A 19847-nucleotide genomic window follows, 5' to 3' on the forward strand; every position below is an offset into this window, starting at 1 on the left:
GATCTGCATATGACAGGGAGTTACTGGCACCGTATGAAGCAGTATGCTATGTCAGATAGGGTGAACAAGGATGCTCTCTGATTATCTATACTGATCATCACTCACTTGCCAATTCTATTCAGAATCCACCCAAGGACCCCTGCTGCTGATAGTTTCAGCATTTAGACTACATTTCCCAGTTTACCATGGACATCTGCCACCTCAAAGACACAGAGAACATTGTGGCAGATTATTTCTCATGCATCAGCATCACTGGTGGCCAACAGGAATGCCATTCAAAAACTCTGTAACAGGTGGGCTGGCTGAAGGCTTTGTTGTATTTGGTTCCCTGTTTTATGTATGCTCTGTGTGATAATAAAAGTGCTCTACATTTTATCTGGGTTAGAGATTATTCACCACCATCATTGTCTATACCCAGTCTTATTAGTGCCCTACTTCACTGTTTTCTTGTGAAAACAGCTCTTAATGTAGATTGTAGATTGTAGATTGTATTTTATTGGTCCTGTTGTCTACATAGCAGCTTATGCATAAGACATTGGACAAGTCAAGTTATAAATATACAGGCTGAAAGTAATTTCAAGGCATACATATTTAAGCTTACAATAATACACTTTACACACAAGTATTTATATAACACATTTCATAAATTTAAATATTCTTCAATGGAATAAAAGCAGTGATGCTGTAAATATGACTTTAGAGATTTTCCAAATGTATTGACCTCAGTGATAGCTTTTATGTTTTCAGGAAGTTTGTTATAGAGCTTAACTCCCATGTGAAAAGTACCTTTTTGGCACAGTGCTGTGCTGATTTGAGTCATATGTAAGTTCCTGTTTTGTCTGGTAAAGTGCTCATGTATATCACAGTTTTTTTGTAGCCTCTGGTCCTTGCCTATTACATTTAATTTAAAGAACAAAAGGGTTTCCATAATGTATACACACGGTAATGGGGGAATACCAGATTTCTTAAACAGGGGTTTACAAGAGTCTCTAGGCTTGCACCCAAACAAGATTCTAATGGCCCTTTTTTGTAGTTTAAAAGTGCTATTAGCTATTTTAGAGTTTCCCCAGAAGGTGACCCCATATCTAAGACGAGAATGAAAGTACGCATGATATGCATTCAATACTGTTTTCTCACTACAGCATGATTTTAATGAACAAAGAAGATAACATGTTTTGCTCAGTTCTGCATTGAGACATTCAATATGCTTATTCCATCTGATGTTACTCTGCAGCCAAAGTCCTAAGAATTTGGTTTCAGTACTGTTACCAACTGGTTCGTCATTGATAGAGACTGATGGGATAAACATGTCCTTGTTAGGAACATTGTGGAATTTTAGAGCAACGGTTTTCTTACTGTTTATTACAAGCTGATTACTCTGTGCCCAGCTGCTAAGTTGTTTCGTGACCGTGTTTACTTTCTGCTGTAACTGTTCATCGTCGTCTCCTTTTAGTAGAATCGTGGTGTCATCTGCAAATATGATTGATTTGTGTGCATCAATATTTAAGCTTAGATCATTTATGTACAGAAGAAACAGAAGGGGTCCCAATACGGATCCTTTGGGTACACCACATTTTATTTGTTTATAGTCAGATAAGTGATTAGATACAGTTTTTAGTTCAATATTTGTGTGCTTGACGCACACTGCCTGCATACGATTTGTCAGGAAGGAACTGATCCACTTGTTGGACAGACCTCGAATACCATATCTTTCTAGCTTTGATAGCAGAATTTTATGGTCCACCAAGTCAAAAGCTTTTGACAAGTCAATAAAGACTCCTATTGTTTCCTGTTTTTTGTCCATCAGGTTTAGGATGGAATTGATGCACTCATAGACAGCAGTTGTCGTTGACCTCTTATTAGGTTTGGAACTGAAATTTGTCACATAACTCACAACCCCCCAGACAGGCAGCAGATGATTATTTTATGGTATGGTGGCATAAAAGGAAATTTCATTAGAAGAATAACACATTAGCATCCAATACCTGAAGCAAAACCGCAGTTTTGAAAGACCACTAAATAAATTGTCAGTTCCCAACACTGAAAGATATTTGTTCCTGTATTTCTCTAAAACTTCAGTATATGGTCTTCTTCCTCCATGGATGTCTGAATTAAAAGGAAAATTTGTCTTATTCAAAAGAGATATATTTATTTTATGTTAAATGAAGATTTCAATGTTTCTAGTGAAACATGACAGACATAAAATTAATATCTGCATTATAAAACATTAAACAATTAATATTTCATTAATACTGTTATGCTATGAATTTAGTATAGATGTACCACAGAATCAAACCAGCAAATAGGCTATTTGTCAGCAGGGCTAGATAATACATCCTGAAACAAATAACAAGACATTAGAATCCCATAAAAGCAGCTTTATGACAGTGAAAAAATCAAGCAAGGCAATATTTGAAGTGTCAGGCTAAACATAGGTTGTTACTTTGCTGTTTCAGTCATAATGCTTTCCCATCATGATCTCATCAGTGAATCAAAGAAATGACAACAATTTACAGAAATACAGAAAGAAAAGGCTTCTTCTAATAAGACATCAACAAGACAGTTATACAGGCCTTCAGCATTGGCAACTAAAGAACTAATATTGAAATTATCAGTAGACACACAAATCATTTTTCTCTGTCTCCATCACTTGCTTATTAACTGCAACAACAGACATAAATTTAAGGATATTATATCTATACATATTATTAAGTTAAAGAACCTCACTGTGTTATTCTGTCAGGGACTACTGTAGGGACTTTGATATAGTTTTCATTAATAGATAGACTGATTAATGAGGAATGTTTGTGTATATAATTTATTATCATTATGCCAGATAGGTTGTCTGGTCATGGATAATTAGTGCTACCCTTGTGAAACTGAGGCAGCTCATTTCTTTCAAACTATAATAACTAATAAATTATTTTTTTTTCTATCCATCTGTAGACAATATAGATTGTATGGATGTTGTCAACAAATACATATATATGATACAGACACAAGGGTATATAAAAGTACAATTGCATTTCCTAAATATAAACTACAATTATTTGTCTTACTGTGTTTCATGATTATACATCATCTACCACTCTGTTATTGAACATACCAAAGAAAGCCCCTAGTTACAGTACTTTATCAGTCACATTGTTAACATGCCAAAAAATACATCATCAGCAATGTCAATAAATACATATATATATGGTACAGACACAAGTGTATATAAAAGTACAATTGCATTACCTAAATATAAACTTCAGTTATTTGCCTTACTGTGTTTCATGATTATACCTGATGTACCACTCTGGTATTGAACATACCAAAGAAAACCCCTAGTCACAGTACTTAATCAGTCACATTGTCGACAAAATTTACTTACTTTCCAAGTAATCTTTGACAGAATAAAAACACTCTTTAACAATTAACTTTTTTAGGCTATGTCTGAAGGCATGTATTTCACTTCTATCTTTTATATTCTGTGGAAGTTCATTGAATAGTTTAACTCCATTGTATAGTACACCTCCTGTGTTTTCATTTTTTTTTTTTTTTCTGCTCAGATGTATGTGGTGACTTGATCAGGTTTCATGTTCGTGTAGGGAACTGTTCGTTGGGTACTGATTGATGTTTTTCTTTATGTGAATCACTGTTTGAAAAATGTATTCACAGGGAACAGTCAAGATTCCCATAGATTTAAACAAATTGGTGCAGTGCATTCTCTTGTTACTACTTGTCATAATTCAGATGGCTCTTTTTTGTAGTTTGAAGATTATTGCATATTCTGAGGATTTGTTCCCCAAAAGATTATTCCTTGACAAATGATTGACTGCACATATGCAAAGTATGTTGCTCTTGTGGATGAGTTACTACACACTGATTTTATTATTCTAAGGGCATATCATGATGATGCTATTCGCTTTCCAAGGGCATTAATATGTTCAGTCCATTTTAGTTGAGTGTCAGTATGCATCCCCAGAAATTTTGTTTTTCAGACACATTCTATGTTTTCATCTTTCACTTTTATAGAGCTACCATTGGATTTTTTATTGCTGTGGAAGCTGATACTATTGTTTTTGTTTACATTTAAAGTAAGAACTGTTATCTATCCAGTTGCACACTTGCTTAAATGTTTCTTCAGCTTTATTGTTTAGTATGTTTTGTGATGCATCAGTGAGTAGGATGTTACTGTCGTCGCAAACAGTACCATTCCACCAAGTTTATACAATATTTCGTTAATATATATCAGAAAGAGAATAGGACCAAGCACACTTCCTCGAGGGACTCCAATGTTAATATACTCTGGATTGGAGAAGTATTTTATAGTGTGATTGTTGTTAGTTTGAGAGATTTCTACCCATTGCACCCTGTTTTTCAGGTATAAGTGAAACCATCTGTTTGCTACTCCTCTTATGCCAAGTGCATCCAGTTTGTTTAGCAGGATTGTGTGGTCAACTGTATCAAAAGCTTTGGTGAAGTCTAGGAAGATGCCTGTTACCTGGTTTACTTTATCTAGTTCTTCAAGAACAATGTTTGTAAATTGAGCTACAGCTGTCTGTGTGCTTTTGTTAGGCCTGAAACCAAACTGCTCTTTGTGCAGAAGATTGTACTTTGTTAGATATCCCATTAGTCTGTTTTTCATTATGGTTTCTATTACTTTTGAAAAGGATGCCAGTAAAGATGTAGGTCTGTAGTTTTCTATATTTTCTGGGTTGCCTTTCTTAAGTATGGGAAAACCTTTGCATATTTTAGTGCCTCTTGGAAGTCACCTGTGATGAATGGTTCATTTAAGATGTGTGCTGAAGGCTCTTTGAGACTTTCTATACTGTTTTTAAACAGGCACATAGGCACTTCATCTATACCTGTTGTGGTTTTATTTTTCAGGTTCTGAACAATGCTGGTTATTTCTTCTGTGGTGGTGGGTTGCAGTATCATTATGTTTGGAACATAATTTAGTGATTGTACATGCTGTTTTCTGTCAAATTTTTGTTGTGGTTTGGTGGCTATATTGCTGAGATATTGATTGGCAAAGTTTACTACTCTTTTAGGCTCTTGTAATATAATACCATTGTGACGTAAGAGGATGTTTTCCTGTTTAGGTTTTATTCTATTTGTCTCCTGTTTGGTGACATTCCAGGCTGCTTTTGTCTTGTTTTCTGCTTTATCTATAATTTTATCATTATAAGACTTGTTTGCTGTTAGTAGCACTTTTCTATATATTCTTTTATAGGTGCAGTGGTATTCTTGAGATGCGTGATCATTTGGGTTTTTTGTCTGGCCATTAGATTTGTATATTCAGGATGTGAAATGTGCAGTATTGCTGACAGACACATATGAAACTAACAGTAATGCACTTACTTTTATATGTGTGTGTAGGCAGTACTAAACATTTCATCTCTTAGAACACACACACACAAACACACACACACACACACACACACACACACACACACACACACACAGAGAGAGAGAGAGAGAGAGAGAGAGAGAGACGTTAACAGTATCTACAATGAAAAGGAAAGTCATTTCAGTATTGAATACATATATCATTTGATCAAAAGCTTCAAGTGTCATTTTACAGAATGGAATTCGGTAATGCTGGTACAGAATGTATCTAATTAGAACATCAGAAATGTACACTGTACTTCTCTCACATATAGTTTTGTCATTTTATGCTACAGTTTCTGCTATATTTGTCATTACTCAATAAATATTTTTATTAATATTATTCTTATTTTATATTTTAAAGTCAACTTACACTCCTGGAAATTGAAATAAGAACACCGTGAATTCATTGTCCCAGGAAGGGGAAACTTTATTGACACATTCCTGGGGTCAGATACATCACATGATCACATTGACAGAACCACAGGCACATAGACACAGGCAACAGAGCATGCACAATGTCGGCACTAGTACAGTGTATATCCACCTTTCGCAGCAATGCAGGCTGCTATTCTCCCATGGAGACGATCGTAGAGATGCTGGATGTAGTCCTGTGGAACGGCTTGCCATGCCATTTCCACCTGGCGCCTCAGTTGGACCAGCGTTCGTGCTGGACGTGCAGACCGCGTGAGACGACGCTTCATCCAGTCCCAAACATGCTCAAAGGGGGACAGATCCGGAGATCTTGCTGGCCAGGGTAGTTGACTTACACCTTCTAGAGCACGTTGGGTGGCACGGGATACATGCGGACGTGCATTGTCCTGTTGGAACAGCAAGTTCCCTTGCCGGTCTAGGAATGGTAGAACGATGGGTTCGATGATGGTTTGGATGTACCGTGCACTATTCAGTGTCCCCTCGACGATCACCAGTGGTGTACGGCCAGTGTAGGAGATCGCTCCCCACACCATGATGCCGGGTGTTGGCCCTGTGTGCCTCGGTCGTATGCAGTCCTGATTGTGGCGCTCACCTGCACGGCGCCAAACACGCATACGACCATCATTGGCACCAAGGCAGAAGCGACTCTCATCGCTGAAGATGACACGTCTCCATTCGTCCCTCCATTCATGCCTGTCGCGACACCACTGGAGGCGGGCTGCACGATGTTGGGGCGTGAGCGGAAGACGGCCTAACGGTGTGCGGGACTGTAGCCCAGCTTCATGGAGACGGTTGCGAATGGTCCTCGCCGATACCCCAGGAGCAACAGTGTCCCTAATTTGCTGGGAAGTGGCGGTGCGGTCCCCTACGGCACTGCGTAGGATCCTACGGTCTTGGCGTGCATCCGTGCGTCGCTGCGGTCCGGTCCCAGGTCGACGGTTACGTGCACCTTCCGCCGACCACTGGCGACAACATCGATGTACTGTGGAGACCTCACACCCCACGTATTGAGCAATTCGGCGGTACGTCCACCCGGCTTCCCGCATGCCCACTATACGCCCTCGCTCAAAGTCCGTCAACTGCACATACGGTTCACGTCCACGCTGTCGCGGCATGCTACCAGTGTTAAAGACTGCGATGGAGCTCCATATGCCACGGCAAACTGGCTGACACTGACGGCGGCGGTGCACAAATGCTGCGCAGCTAGCGCCATTCGACGGCCAACACTACGGTTCCTGGTGTGTCCGCTGTGCCGTGCGTGTGATCATTGCTTGTACAGCCGTCTCGCAGTGTCCGGAGCAAGTATGGTGGGTCTGACACACCAGTGTCAATGTGTTCTTTTTTCCATTTCCAGGAGTGTATTATGAGTTAATGTGTTTATAATCAGCAGTTTATCAGAGATAAATGTAGTAGAACCCGTTAAGTTCCAGTCTTGTTCATCATTCTGTTTACAATGACATTGTGGCTCATGATATTCTGTACAAGAGTAAATTGTTCAAAACATAAGAGTACTAATTTTCTTTTGTAAATCTATGTTAATTAATGTAAGCCTTATGTATGAATTATGTACCAGACAATGACTAAGAATACTAGGGATTTTATTTACTTGCATTGTCTGACCTTGCTATGTGGTCCAATTAATTTGCAATTTTGGGTACTGGCTATGTGTCTTTTATTATTGACCTCTTTAATATGATATACATCTTTCTAACAAAAATCAACTTGTTTTGATTTTGTAAACTACTACTGATAGAATCATTTAGTCCTATGTTTCATAATTAGATCATATGAGAATGTATTTCAACGTATAAAAAACAAAAATGAACCTGCAGGTATATATTATTCTGTCATATCCTTGCATGTGATTAAATGTAAATTATTCTCTCATTTTGTATAAAACATACATCTGAAAGGAAAGGCCATTTGAAAATAAAATCTTTATTTTGTTCTCCAAAAGACTTCAATGATGGGATTTTTAACTTGGTATACAAAGAATGCAAGAAATTGTTTCACAATGTAGGAAGTTCTGGCTGAAAATTACGAATCACTTAGAAATAAAGAAGATGACTCACCAAAAGGTAGAAGTCCTGTATCATCGATAGGCAAACAAACAAAAGGTACAGAGCTTGGCTATCTTTCAGAATGCACTCCCTTTTTCTAGCTGTAGGAAAAACATGCACACAGACCTACACACACTCATTCACATGCACACGCCTGGCTCCCGACATTGCGCTCACTTGACTGTCAGCTCCTTACTGGCCAACAGTGAGTGTACTGGGGTGAGCTGGGTGGTGGGATGGTTTGAGGGATGCAGATTCGTAGGGGGAAGCATCTAGTGGCTCATGGGGGTGGGGAGCTGGGAAGCTAGTTAAGGGTGCAGTCATCCCTTCCACACCAAACAATCCCTCCCATACAGCCTGGCAGCCTGGCCACCCGTGGTAGATGCATCTGCAGTGACGAGAACTCCCTCACACATTATGCTGAAGGCCCCACAAAGGCCTTCACAGGGAGGCAGTACCCTTTGGACCTAATTCACACACACCTGATACATCCATCCAAATAAGAAGTGCCTCCCATGTCACCTAATACCACTCCAAACTGGAACTACTGAACCACACCCTTCATCAGGACTACCATTACCTATCATCATGCCCTGAAATGAGGGACATCATACCCAAGATACTTCCAACCCTCCCAAAGTGGTGTTCCACTGCCCACTCAACCTTCACAGCATCCTAGTCCATCCCTATAGCACTCCCACCCCCAACCCCTGCCACAGGGATCATACCAATGTGGATGACCCAGATGGAAGACCTGCCCAATCCACCCACCCAGCACCACCTATTCCAGTCTGTTACAGGCTTATCTTACCTCATCAGAGGCCGGGCCGCCTGTAAAAGCAGCCATGTTGTATACCATTCTGCCACAACCACTAAACAGCATTTTACATTGGTATGACAACTAATGAGTTGTCATCTAGAATGAATGGGCACTGCCAAGCCATTGCCAAAAGCAAGGTGGACCACCCACTGGCGCAACATACAGGAAAGCACAACATGTGAGATTTCAATGGCTGGTTTACAACCCATGCCATCTAGATCCCCCCTACCACCACCAGCTTTCCTGAGGTACGCAAATGGGAGCTATCATTATAGCACATCCTTCATTCCCGTAACATTCCTGGCCTAAACTTAAGGTAACTCACTGCCACCCCCCACCCCCCACCCCCAACCAAGAGAGAGAGAGAGAGAGAGAGAGAGAGAGAGAGAGAGAGAGAGAGAGAATGTGTGTGTGTGTGTGTGTGTGTGTGTGTGTGTGTGTGTGTGTGTGTGCGTGCGTGCGTGCGTGTGTGTGTGCACATGTGTACACCATCAGCTAGTTGTGTGCTGCTCTCACACTCCCTAATCTGTGAAATTATGTTGCCAGCCGTCTGCCACTTGCCCCCTCTACCTAGCTCACAGATAGCTCCCCACTCTCCCACGAGCTGCTAGACTCTTCTCCAAAATTCCTCCCAGCACTCTCTTTCCCTCACTCCACCCCACCCTCACCCCCACCCCACCTTACCCCCGTACACTAACTGTGGGCCAAGCTGGCAGTTGACAGAGCACAATGATGGGAGCCAGGGCTGTGCAGTTGAGTGTGTGTGTGTTTTTACCTACAGCTAGAGAAAGGAAGTTGCATTTTGAAAGCTAGTCAAGCTCTGTGCCTTTTGTTCATGTGCCTATCAACGACGCAGTGCTTCTGCCTTTCGGTGAGTCATTTCCTTTATTCCTAAAGAATTCAATAAGTTGTTTTTATTTTTTTATAAATAGAAATTGCCAACTAATGCTAATGGTAGTGACTGCCATTTTTTATGCCCATGGCTCCTATAGAATGACAGAAAAATTCCTAGTTTACCTTTGTAACTAGTTATGATTATAAATCTGCCCTCAGCAGGCTTCTCCATCTAGTTGTGCTGTGTATGTGCTCCTCTAACCTAACAATAAGATGAAATGTAAATGGAGTGAGCATTCAGGTATACTAGGTCTCACAATTAGTGGTTTTGCCAACAATTAGGGCTTTGGTCCATTCTCTTAGCAACTCCTGTAAGTGGCTCTGACGGCAACATGGAGATACCACACCTGTCTGAGATCGACCCTTAGTTACAGCCCTCACCACTGATGGCACCATGATCTGCAACCTGTCATTATAAGCAGCTTTCTAGGAAGAAAGCACTCTGAAACCCCTGCCCCACTCTTTTAGTACACGTCACCTAGTGGGACTCTGTGATCATTGACTGGCTATAACCGTGCACCCACAGCTTGAGTGAGCATTCATTCTGTCAAGTGCTCACTACATGGAACTTTCACTTGGTGGCTGCTATGAGTTGAATACATTCTCTTTGACTGCAGGCTATGCATGGACTCTATTTTTTCTGGCTTCCTTCTTTAACTTACATGTGGTTTGTATTAAATGTACGGATCTACTGTGTGACTGTATTTCATCCAGTAAATTGTGCTCAAACAGCAGACTTCAGTAGTGGGGATGCATATTTTCGAGCTTGCAGATCTTAGATATGAGAGGCAATATTGACCCAGAATTTATGAACCAGTGACTTCTACAACAACAGGACCAACAACACCTTAATTGACAACTGCTGGAACAACAGCAATATCAGTTGGCCTTATTACAGTAGCAAATAACAGCATTCTCTATAAGGAACAAGACGCCTTGGCAGTTTTGCCATTTTCTTTATTTCTTGATGGCATTGACAGTTGGGAAACATACTTACAGCACCTCAACCATCTATTTCACTGCTTGAAAAGTAACTGGTTCATTTTAAAAAATGATCACTTTTTTCCTTCATGGTCTTTGCATATTGTGTCGGTGTTGCTCCATAAGTATTCCCCCATGACAAATTCTGAAGTTTATCTTTTGCTGAACTTCATAAAATGTTGTTGGATCACTACACTTGTCAACCCTGAATAATGTACAGTAAATTGGAATTTTACTGGTCTTGTAAGTGGCAGTCAGAATCCTGTAAGAGCTGGGTCACTGACCTTTGGGGTCTTAGTTGTCATTGCACTTTTGTGGCCTCAAGAAACAGTTGCAGTTATATCCTGACTCCATGATTCTGGACTTTCCCCTCCAATACCTCCAATACTCAGCTTAAAAGGAAGTACACACATGGGGTTTATGACATTTACACCCTTCCCTAAATAAAGTAATTACAGTAGCTCAGGCTTTTGAATTCACACTGGAAACAAACAGCCAGAAGGAGCATCAGTCAGCAGTGTCCACCATCATCACTGTTGCAGCAGTAAACTCTTCCCATAAGCACAACAGGAAGTCCAGTGTGCACTCAGGCTGTGCTGTGCCATGTCAGTATCCTTCTGCTCAACACATCAGACTACAGGTACCTAAACAGGGCAGTGAAACTTCAAGAATTTCTGAAAGTTCTCACTTTAATAGTTCAACCTCTGAGAATTTTCTGAGTTCTCCAATTAAATGAAACTTCAGTCAGCATCATTTACCCTCTTGTTCTTAGTGTTTCCACTGGCACCCTCACTCCCACTGGCCACATTGGTCAGCTGCCTGGTTTTCAAGTAGAATTGAGGGTTACATTAATAGAGTGTGCCAGTTGCCCACCACAAGGCAAAATAGGCTTGATGCAGGGCTTGTTCTATCATTTCCTTCTTTGATGGCTCTCATCAATGTATGTGCTGTGACTTGCTGATCGTTCAAAGTGCCGCCACGCAGTTACGTGCGTCCTCTACATGCGGCGCTGTCTGCCAGCCATGCAGCAGCCGTGACACCTAAGCAGCCAGCCAGCCAGTGGCCATTAGACTTGGACTTAGTACTGATTTGCATGTTACCATGTTCACAAGTCTTGCTTTGTCAACTTGCTCTGTGACGTACATGTGTTGTGTCGTTTTTGAAATATATGTGTTCAACTTGACATTATAACAATTGGCGACGAGGATGGGATTTTTCCTTTTCATCGTTGACCCATAGGTTTTGATGGCTACTTTAGAGCAACTATTGCCAGGTCTCATTGAACAGCAAATGCTTCTCACATTGGCGATTCGCGATTTCGTTGTGGCATCCAATGCGGGCCGTTTCTCGTCATTGTCTATATACCCTTTTCCTCCTTACGACGAGATGGCGGAAGACTGGTCTGATTATGAAGAACGTATTTGACAGTACTTCTTGGCATTTCATGTTGCGGACGAACAAACATGTAAGTCTCTGTTCCTTTCATGGATTTCACCTCAAATGTATCAATTGTTGTCACAATTGGCTCCTTTGAAAGATCCTGTGTCTTTGTCCTTTGCTGAAATGTGCTCACTTCTGTCTGTATATTTTCATAAGCAAACGCATGTGGTAGCCTCTCGTGTTGCCTTTTATCATTGTCAAAAACAACCAAATCAATCCTATTGTGCTTGGGCTGCTGAGCTTCACGGCCTCAGACGAAAGTGTCAATTTGTTACTGATGTTCATAAAGAATCCTACGCAGATTCCATGGTACGGGATGCTATTATCCAGTCGGCGCCCAACAAAGAAGTGAGGCAACGTGCCCTTCAGTTGGCAAATCTGACTCTAGATGAAGTCCTATCCATCGCGCAGTCTTTTGAAATTTCTCGCGCCGCTAGAGTGCAAATAGTGGCGTGGGGTGACGTCGGGGACATACAACTTCTGTGCGCTGTTGACGATGTGTGCTGCATGTCCCCGCCAGCCGACGTGGCTGCAGTACACTCCCACGTGGCCCCAACGTTGGGCCTTGTGTCACAATTGCAAAAAGAAGGGTCATGTGTCTTCCGTTTTCAAATCCAACTGCATACATGATGTTCATGACCGTGACACTGATTCTATTTCTGTGTTGTCTGTCAATTGCACTTCTTCCCTTTCAGGGAAGTTATTCCTCACAGTCCAAATCCTTGGTCAGGATGCTTGCATGCAGGTGGATATTGGTTCTGCTGCCACTATCATTAATTCTCAGACGTATCTTCAGTTTGGTACTCCACTACTATCACCTGTCACTCGGCAATTATGGACATACAACAAACAGAAGTTTTCTCTCTTGGGACAATTTAATGCTGTTATCTTACAAATCTGTCGTTCGCACTTTTCCCATATTTGTGGTCGACCAGAGTAACACAGAAAATCTTTTTGGTTTCGATGCCTTTCACGTTTGTGGGTTCTCCATAGATGACCCTGTCAATATCGGCTCTGATGCCATTCCTTATGCTCAATTGCATTCCTTGTCAACAACATTTTCGTCCCTTTTTTCTCCTGAGTTAGGCCATGCAAATGACTTTGAAGCTGATATCATGCTCAAACCCACTGCTCGGCCTAAGTTTTTTGGGCTCGGCCCATTCCTGTGTCCCTTCATGATCAGGTAAAACGGGAGTTGGATCGTCTCACTATTTCAGGGGTCTTGCTTCCTGTCACTTCCAGTGAGTGGTCCTCTCCTGTCATTGTCGTTGTGATATTCATCTCTGTGGCGATTTTAAAGCCACTGTAAATGCGCAATGCCTCATCGACACTTACCCTATGCCCCGACCTGAAGAACTGTTCACTAAACTTGCGGGAGGCCAGTATTTTTCTAAAATTGACCTGTCTGAAGCTTATCATCAACTTCCTCTCGACGCTGCTTCCTGGCAGTTTCTGGTCCTTAACACGCCTTTCGGCCTCTATCAATACCAACGCTTGCCATTCGGGGTTGCTAGTGCCCCTGCTCTTTTTCAGCGATTCTTGGAACAATTATTGTTCCCTGTCCCTGGGTGTATCAATTACATGGACGACATTGTTGTCACTGGCTCCACCACTGCAGAACATCTTCAGAATCTGCGCACACTTTTTCATGTCTTACAGACTGCCGGTCTTAAGTGTAATCTTCAGAAATCACAATTTTTTCAGGCATCTATTACGTACTTGGGGTTTCAACTCTCTCGGGATGGTATTCGTCCGCTTCAGCAAACTGTCGCTGCGATTGATGCCCTTCCTCACCCTACATCTGTTAAGGAACTGCAGGCCTTCTTGGGGAAAATATCATACTATCACAGGTTTTTATCATCTGCTGCTTCGGTGGCTCAGCCGTTGCATCGCCTGTTGCATAAAAATGTGCCTTTTCACTGGTCCGTATCATGAAATGCGGCTTTCCAGAAATTGAAGACTATGCTGAAACAGGCCCCATGCCTGGCTGCTTATTGACCTGGCCAACATCTCGTTCTTGGCATGGACGACTCTCAATATGGGGTTAGTGCAGTCCTTGTGCACCATTTTTCTGACAGTTCTGAATAATCCATTGCTTATGCCTCCTAAATGCTCACGGATGCCCAACGAAAATATTCTCAAATTGAAAAGGAAGCTTTGGCCATTATTTATGCTCTTCATAAGTTTGGTGTTTTTCTTTATGGATCCAAATTTCATCTTGTTAAGGACCATAAACCACTTGTTCCCTTATTTCATCCATCAACGTCGCTTCCTGACAAGACTGCACACCGCCTCCAGTGTTGGGCTCTGTACTTGTCTCGTTTCAATTGAGATTCATTTCTGGCTGACAGCTCAACATGCAAATGCTGACACACTGTCTCACCTTCCCATGGGTCCTGATCTGGCATTTAATATGGACGAACTTTTGTGTTTCCACCTGGATGTTGCCAAGCAGTGGGTCGTGGACGGGTTCCCCATCACTGGGGACCGGCTGGCGGCTGCTACGGGTTCTGATCCTACCCTCTCCCAGGTTTTACACTGTATTCAGAAGGGTTGGCCATATCGACCATCCACTAAGTCTTCTGATCCGTTGCAGAACTACTACACTTTGCGTTACCGCCTCACGGCTAATGATGGTGTTATCCTCCTTTCCACCGACAATGCTTCACCACGTGTTGTGGTACCTGTGTCTTTGCGTGCGTCGATCTTGCGCCTCCTTCACCAAGGGCACTGGGGTGTCTCTCGCACAAAATCTCTGGCATGCCATCATGTGTACTGGCCTGGCATCGACTCTAGAATCGCACACATGGTCGCTGCCTGTGACCCTTGTGCGTCACAGGCTGCCGCCCCGAAGTCGTCTTTGTCACCGTGGCCTTCGCCTGAGAAGCCCTGAGAGCATATTCATGCTGACTTTGCGGGACCTTTTTTAGGTATTTATTGGCTACTCATAATTGACACCTATTCTAACTTTCCTTTCATTGTCCATTGCACGTCGCCTACCACCGCGGCAACCACCAATGCTCTAGCTCGCATTTTCTCTTTGGAAGGCCTTCCCTCTACTCTTGTCACTGATAATGGTCCGTAATTTGCTTCTTCCGAATTTGCAGATTTTTGTGCCTGTCACGGCATCATGCATGTCACGGCCCCTCCGTTCCATCCACAGTCCAACAGTGAGGCTGAACGACTTCTCCGCACATTGAAGGCTCAGATGAGGAAACTCCTGACTTCTTCTGCTGCTGATGATGCACTTCTCCAATTTCTGGCTTCTTACCGTTTCACCCCCATGGGCGACCACAGCCCATCTGAGCTCTTACATGGCCAACAGCCCCGCATGCTACTTCATCTTCTGCGGCCTTCCACCTCACGGCCCCGGGTGCCTTTGCTTGGCCGGTTCACTGCCGGCGACCTTTTATGGGTACGGGGCTATGTCAAGCAGCCAAAATGGAGTCCTGGCTGCATCTTACGACACCGTGGCCAACGCCTGTATGAAATCCAGATGGACACGGGTGTTGCAGTTCATCATTCGGACCAGCTTTGGCCTCGTGTGCCGGCATCACTGTTCCGAATGCTGCTACACCACCTTCGGCTCTACCTGATGCTCAGGATCTTGGCATCTCTCATTACTCACAATGCAGCCCTCTCACAATCGTCTCGGTGCCAGCACAAGAACGGACACTACCAGGTAACGTGCCCATCCAGGAACCGGATGACCATCACTTGTCGGAGCAACTCTATTCGCTTCCTTCTCCTACAGATGCCGACACATCGCCCATGTCTCCTGTCATAACAACTGGACTTGCCACAATGGGCAGATTGGTGCACGGGGCCCCAGCAGATTCGACCCCTATGTCTCCTTTCATCTCAGCCCGTTATCATCGGGGACACTTCCGTCCATATGGGAAGCCTCCTCCTCGAGACTTTACGGCCAGTCAAACAACACCTATGGGTGTTAGACATCTACAGGCCACCTCTATCAAGACCAGTGCAAAAATTTCAAAGGGGGGAAAAGTGTTGTGATTCGCTGATCATTCAAAGTGCCGCCGCGTAGTTACATGCATCCTCTACATGCGGCGCTGTCTGCCAGCCATGCAGCAGCCGCGCCACCTAAGCGGCCAGCCAGCCAGCGGCCGCTAGACTTGGACTTAGTACTGATTTGAATGTTACTGTGTTCACATGTCTTGCTTTGTCAACTTTCTCTGTGACGTACGGGTGTTGTGTCATTTTTGAAATATATGTGTTCAACTTGACGTTATAACAGTATGCTAAATCAAGTAGTGCACTCCACTGAAACATAACTCATCCAGAAATGGGTAAGCATGTCAAATTGTTATTGACCCTACAAGTGAATGGGTTTGAGGTCCCTTTTGAGGTGAGTACAGTAACATCCTCTTCTATCAGAAATAGCACTACCTATGTTGCTTTAGGTTCCTCTCTGCTACAACCAATTCATAGGAAAGTAACCACTTCTCATGCCCATTACATACTGGTGAAAGGTGTTTTTACTGCAGAAGTATCTTATAAAAACATTTCAAGGTTACTTTATTCTTAGTAGTTACTTTTGGTAATGCAGAAAATATGTCTGCGTTACACGAATTCAAACATTTGGTTTCTCCATTTCAGGAAATATGTGTTTGGAGTCCACAGAGACTTCGTTTCATGGCACTGAAGAATTAACTGCCTCACATTATGATCTGCCCACTCCTGGCTTGTATCAGGCTACAGATGTAGCAGTAGAAATTCATTTAAAACAGCATCTATGACACTTCTTGGGGTCACACCCGACTTTAATTTGATATGTACAATGACCTCAGTGTGATTACTCTTGTCTCCTTTATCTAATGGGCTCCTCCTGTCATAATAGTAAAGAAACCAGATGACTCTTTCCAACTATGTGGAGATTTTAAGGGTTTTAATGTACCCAGGTCACAGATACTTTTCCGATGCTGCATGGTGACTGTTGTATTAAGGCTGATTTGTCAGACGTGTACCTGCAGTCACCATTACACCTGTAATCTTGGAACCTGTTGGTGCTCAACATCTAACACCTCCTTTGTTGTCTACTAGTACAACAGGTTGCCCTTCTGTATTTTCAGTGTCCCAGCTGTATTTTACCCCCCCCCCCCCCCCCCCAAACCTCCTCCTCTTTCAATTGACCGATGCAGGTCTCAAATGTAACTTCCAGAGGTGTAAAATTTTCAACAGTCCATTGGATACCTTAGATTTATAATCAGCAAGCAGGGCAGCAGGGCATTCATCCCATCAAGCAATGCATCTCTGCCATTGAGAACATGTCCAGGCCCAAGTATCTAAAGGAACTGCAAACCTTTATGGGAAAAATTAGCTATTATGTCTGTTTAATTACCCATGTTACAAAAGTACCCTACCCACTCAATACTTTGTGGAAAAAAAGCGTTACATTCAAGTGGTCACCAGAAGGTGACACAGCTTTTCTAATGCTTAAACGAGCCCTCCTGTTGGTGCTGTGACTCATCTTGTTTTCAGCAGCAAAGTCTTGTCTTCTTACCATGAATGTCTCACAGCTCGAAGTGAATGCCGTGCTGTCACACCAGGAAGGTGATCGCTCGGAACATCCTATAGCATTCATTTCTGAGACACTCAACCCTGCCCTACACAACTACTGTTAGACTGAAAACAGGCACTGGCTATTGTTTACATGCTAAAGAAATTTCATACCTATCTGTATGGCATCAAATTACAGCAGCTCAAGGACCACAAACCATTGATTGTATTGGTTGAAGTGCATTCTAGCCTACTCTTGATAGTATGTTGGTCACAGCTCAGATGAGAGTGGGTTCTACTTTTCATACAATTACCAAATGGATTAAGGAAAGGTGGCCTCACTGTGTATTCATATGACATAGTCAACTTAATTTTTTTTTTTTTTTTTTTAAACAAGCTCTCCATTCATGGCATCGAGACCACAGTCTGGTCTTGCACCAAGTGCAAATGGCAAATATTTGCCATCAAGGACCTCCCAAAGGCTGTCGTCTCTGACAGTGGTCCCTGCTTTGCCTAGTCCCTGTTCTCCCATTTCTATGAGCAGCAAGGGATACAACGCATCTGTCAGAGATTGACCCTTACTTACAGCCCTCACCACCGGTGGTACCGTGATCTGTAAGCTGTCCCCACAAGCGGTTCTCTGGGAAGAAACTGTGCCCCCAGACTGAACGTCACATCATCTGATGAGACCACGTGACCGCTGACTGCCTATAACCATGTGCCTGCAGCTCAGAGCATTCATTCCCTCATGTGCTCAATATGTGGAGCTTTCACTTTTTTGGGTGCTATCAATTGATTACATTAGCTCTGACTGCAGACTATGCATGGACTCAATTTTTGATTGACTCCTTTTTTTAGTGTAACTTCAAACTTCTGTGTGTTTATATTAACTGTGTACATCAAGTGTGTCCATGTTTTTCACTCAGTATATTGTGCTTATAATTGCAGACTTCAACAGTGACACTTATCTGAAATTTGAGTGTCCTTTTCTTAACACTTTTGATGAAGAAATTTGTACCAAACTATTTCTGAGTACACAGCATGGAAACCTCTAAACTGAAAGGTAATCTGACTTTTAATTAGTGAACGTGCAATTTGGAACAGCTGAAGCTAGTGAGTGTTTAAAATTAATTGTCTTCATTGTCAAAGTGTCAGATTTATTTTTCATTTACTTGGTGAGATTAAGCTGGCCTAAGCATGAACAGCATTAAGCAGCAAAATTACAGTTTATTATTAATAAGGTCTACAGATTCAGTTTCTGTTATTTGTCAGTCTCTTTTCAATATCTGCCTAAACTTGTTCCACATTCCTGAAGGTTCTTGTTCTTGGTGGGATTTATGGATCACAATGAATTAATTAATGAACTGTTAATATATCACTAAGAGAGCCAAAAATTTGAAATTTCACTAAGTAATAACACCAGAAGCTGCTCTATGAGATTTCCCAGTAAATTTATATACAGTAGAAAAATGGAAAAGCTCCTATGCTAGCACCCCAAATAGAGCAGTAGTCTGTCTCTTATTAATCATAATTATCTTCTTTTTATCTTCTTCTACTGTAATTCACTCTACTATGGTCATAAAGGCTTGTGGCAGCTATTTTTCTAATTTTATATCTGCTGCCGCTTTCATCAGCTAATAGTAGGTCTGTAGCTTTTACTGTATGAAAGTTATTGTGTACTTCTCAAAACTTAGTAGGTCATACAAAAGACATGTGTTGTTGTGGTCTATGAATATTCCTGCTTCATGGGATAAACTAACGTTACTGTGTTTACCTTAGTCATGTTAGTGTAATGAGCTAAGTGTAAAATCTGTGCATTTTGCACATTAATTTATGTAAATAAGCCAATGAATGGTATTTCCATTATGTAAAATTGATATCACTCATTGTCTCAAGAATGAGTTGTCACCCTGCAGCAAAGTGTTCACAGATATGAAACTTCCAGTTGGATGGAAAACTCTGTGCCAGACTGGTGCTCAAACCCAGGACCTTTGGCTTTCATGGTCAAGCTCTCTACCAAGCATGAGTCATGATTCGTCCTCAACAGCTGTATTTCTGTCAGTACCTCATGTCCTACCTTCCCAGCTTCACAGAAGTTCTCCTGACAAACTTGTGGAACTAGCACTTATGTTAGAAAGAATATGGCAGAAACATGGCTTAGCCATGGACTGGGAGATTGTCTTTAGAATGAATTTTCACTCTTCAGTGGATTATAGGAATTGTTTCCCACATTCAAACTGTCTTGGTCTTTACTGACTGGGATATTATGCCACTGGCTTAGTTATACACTTTAAAATTGTAAAATTGACATAGTGTATCTC

General features: G+C 42.2%; 1 protein-coding gene across 1 annotated transcript in view; it reads right to left on the bottom strand.

Annotated features, from left to right (window-relative positions):
* Positions 1-2191: 2191 nt before the first annotated feature.
* Positions 2192-19847, bottom strand: part of LOC126100187 (putative fatty acyl-CoA reductase CG5065) — a 149248-nt gene continuing 131592 nt past the window's right edge. Inside the window, exon 8 of the mRNA XM_049910746.1 lies at positions 2192-2337. Within this exon, the coding sequence (XP_049766703.1) occupies positions 2256-2337 (82 nt within the window). The 3' untranslated portion in view covers positions 2192-2255. The remainder of the gene's footprint in view (positions 2338-19847) is intronic.

The sequence above is a fragment of the Schistocerca cancellata genome, chromosome 9 (genome assembly GCF_023864275.1).
Source record: "Schistocerca cancellata isolate TAMUIC-IGC-003103 chromosome 9, iqSchCanc2.1, whole genome shotgun sequence".
Taxonomy (NCBI): Eukaryota; Metazoa; Arthropoda; class Insecta; order Orthoptera; family Acrididae; genus Schistocerca; species Schistocerca cancellata.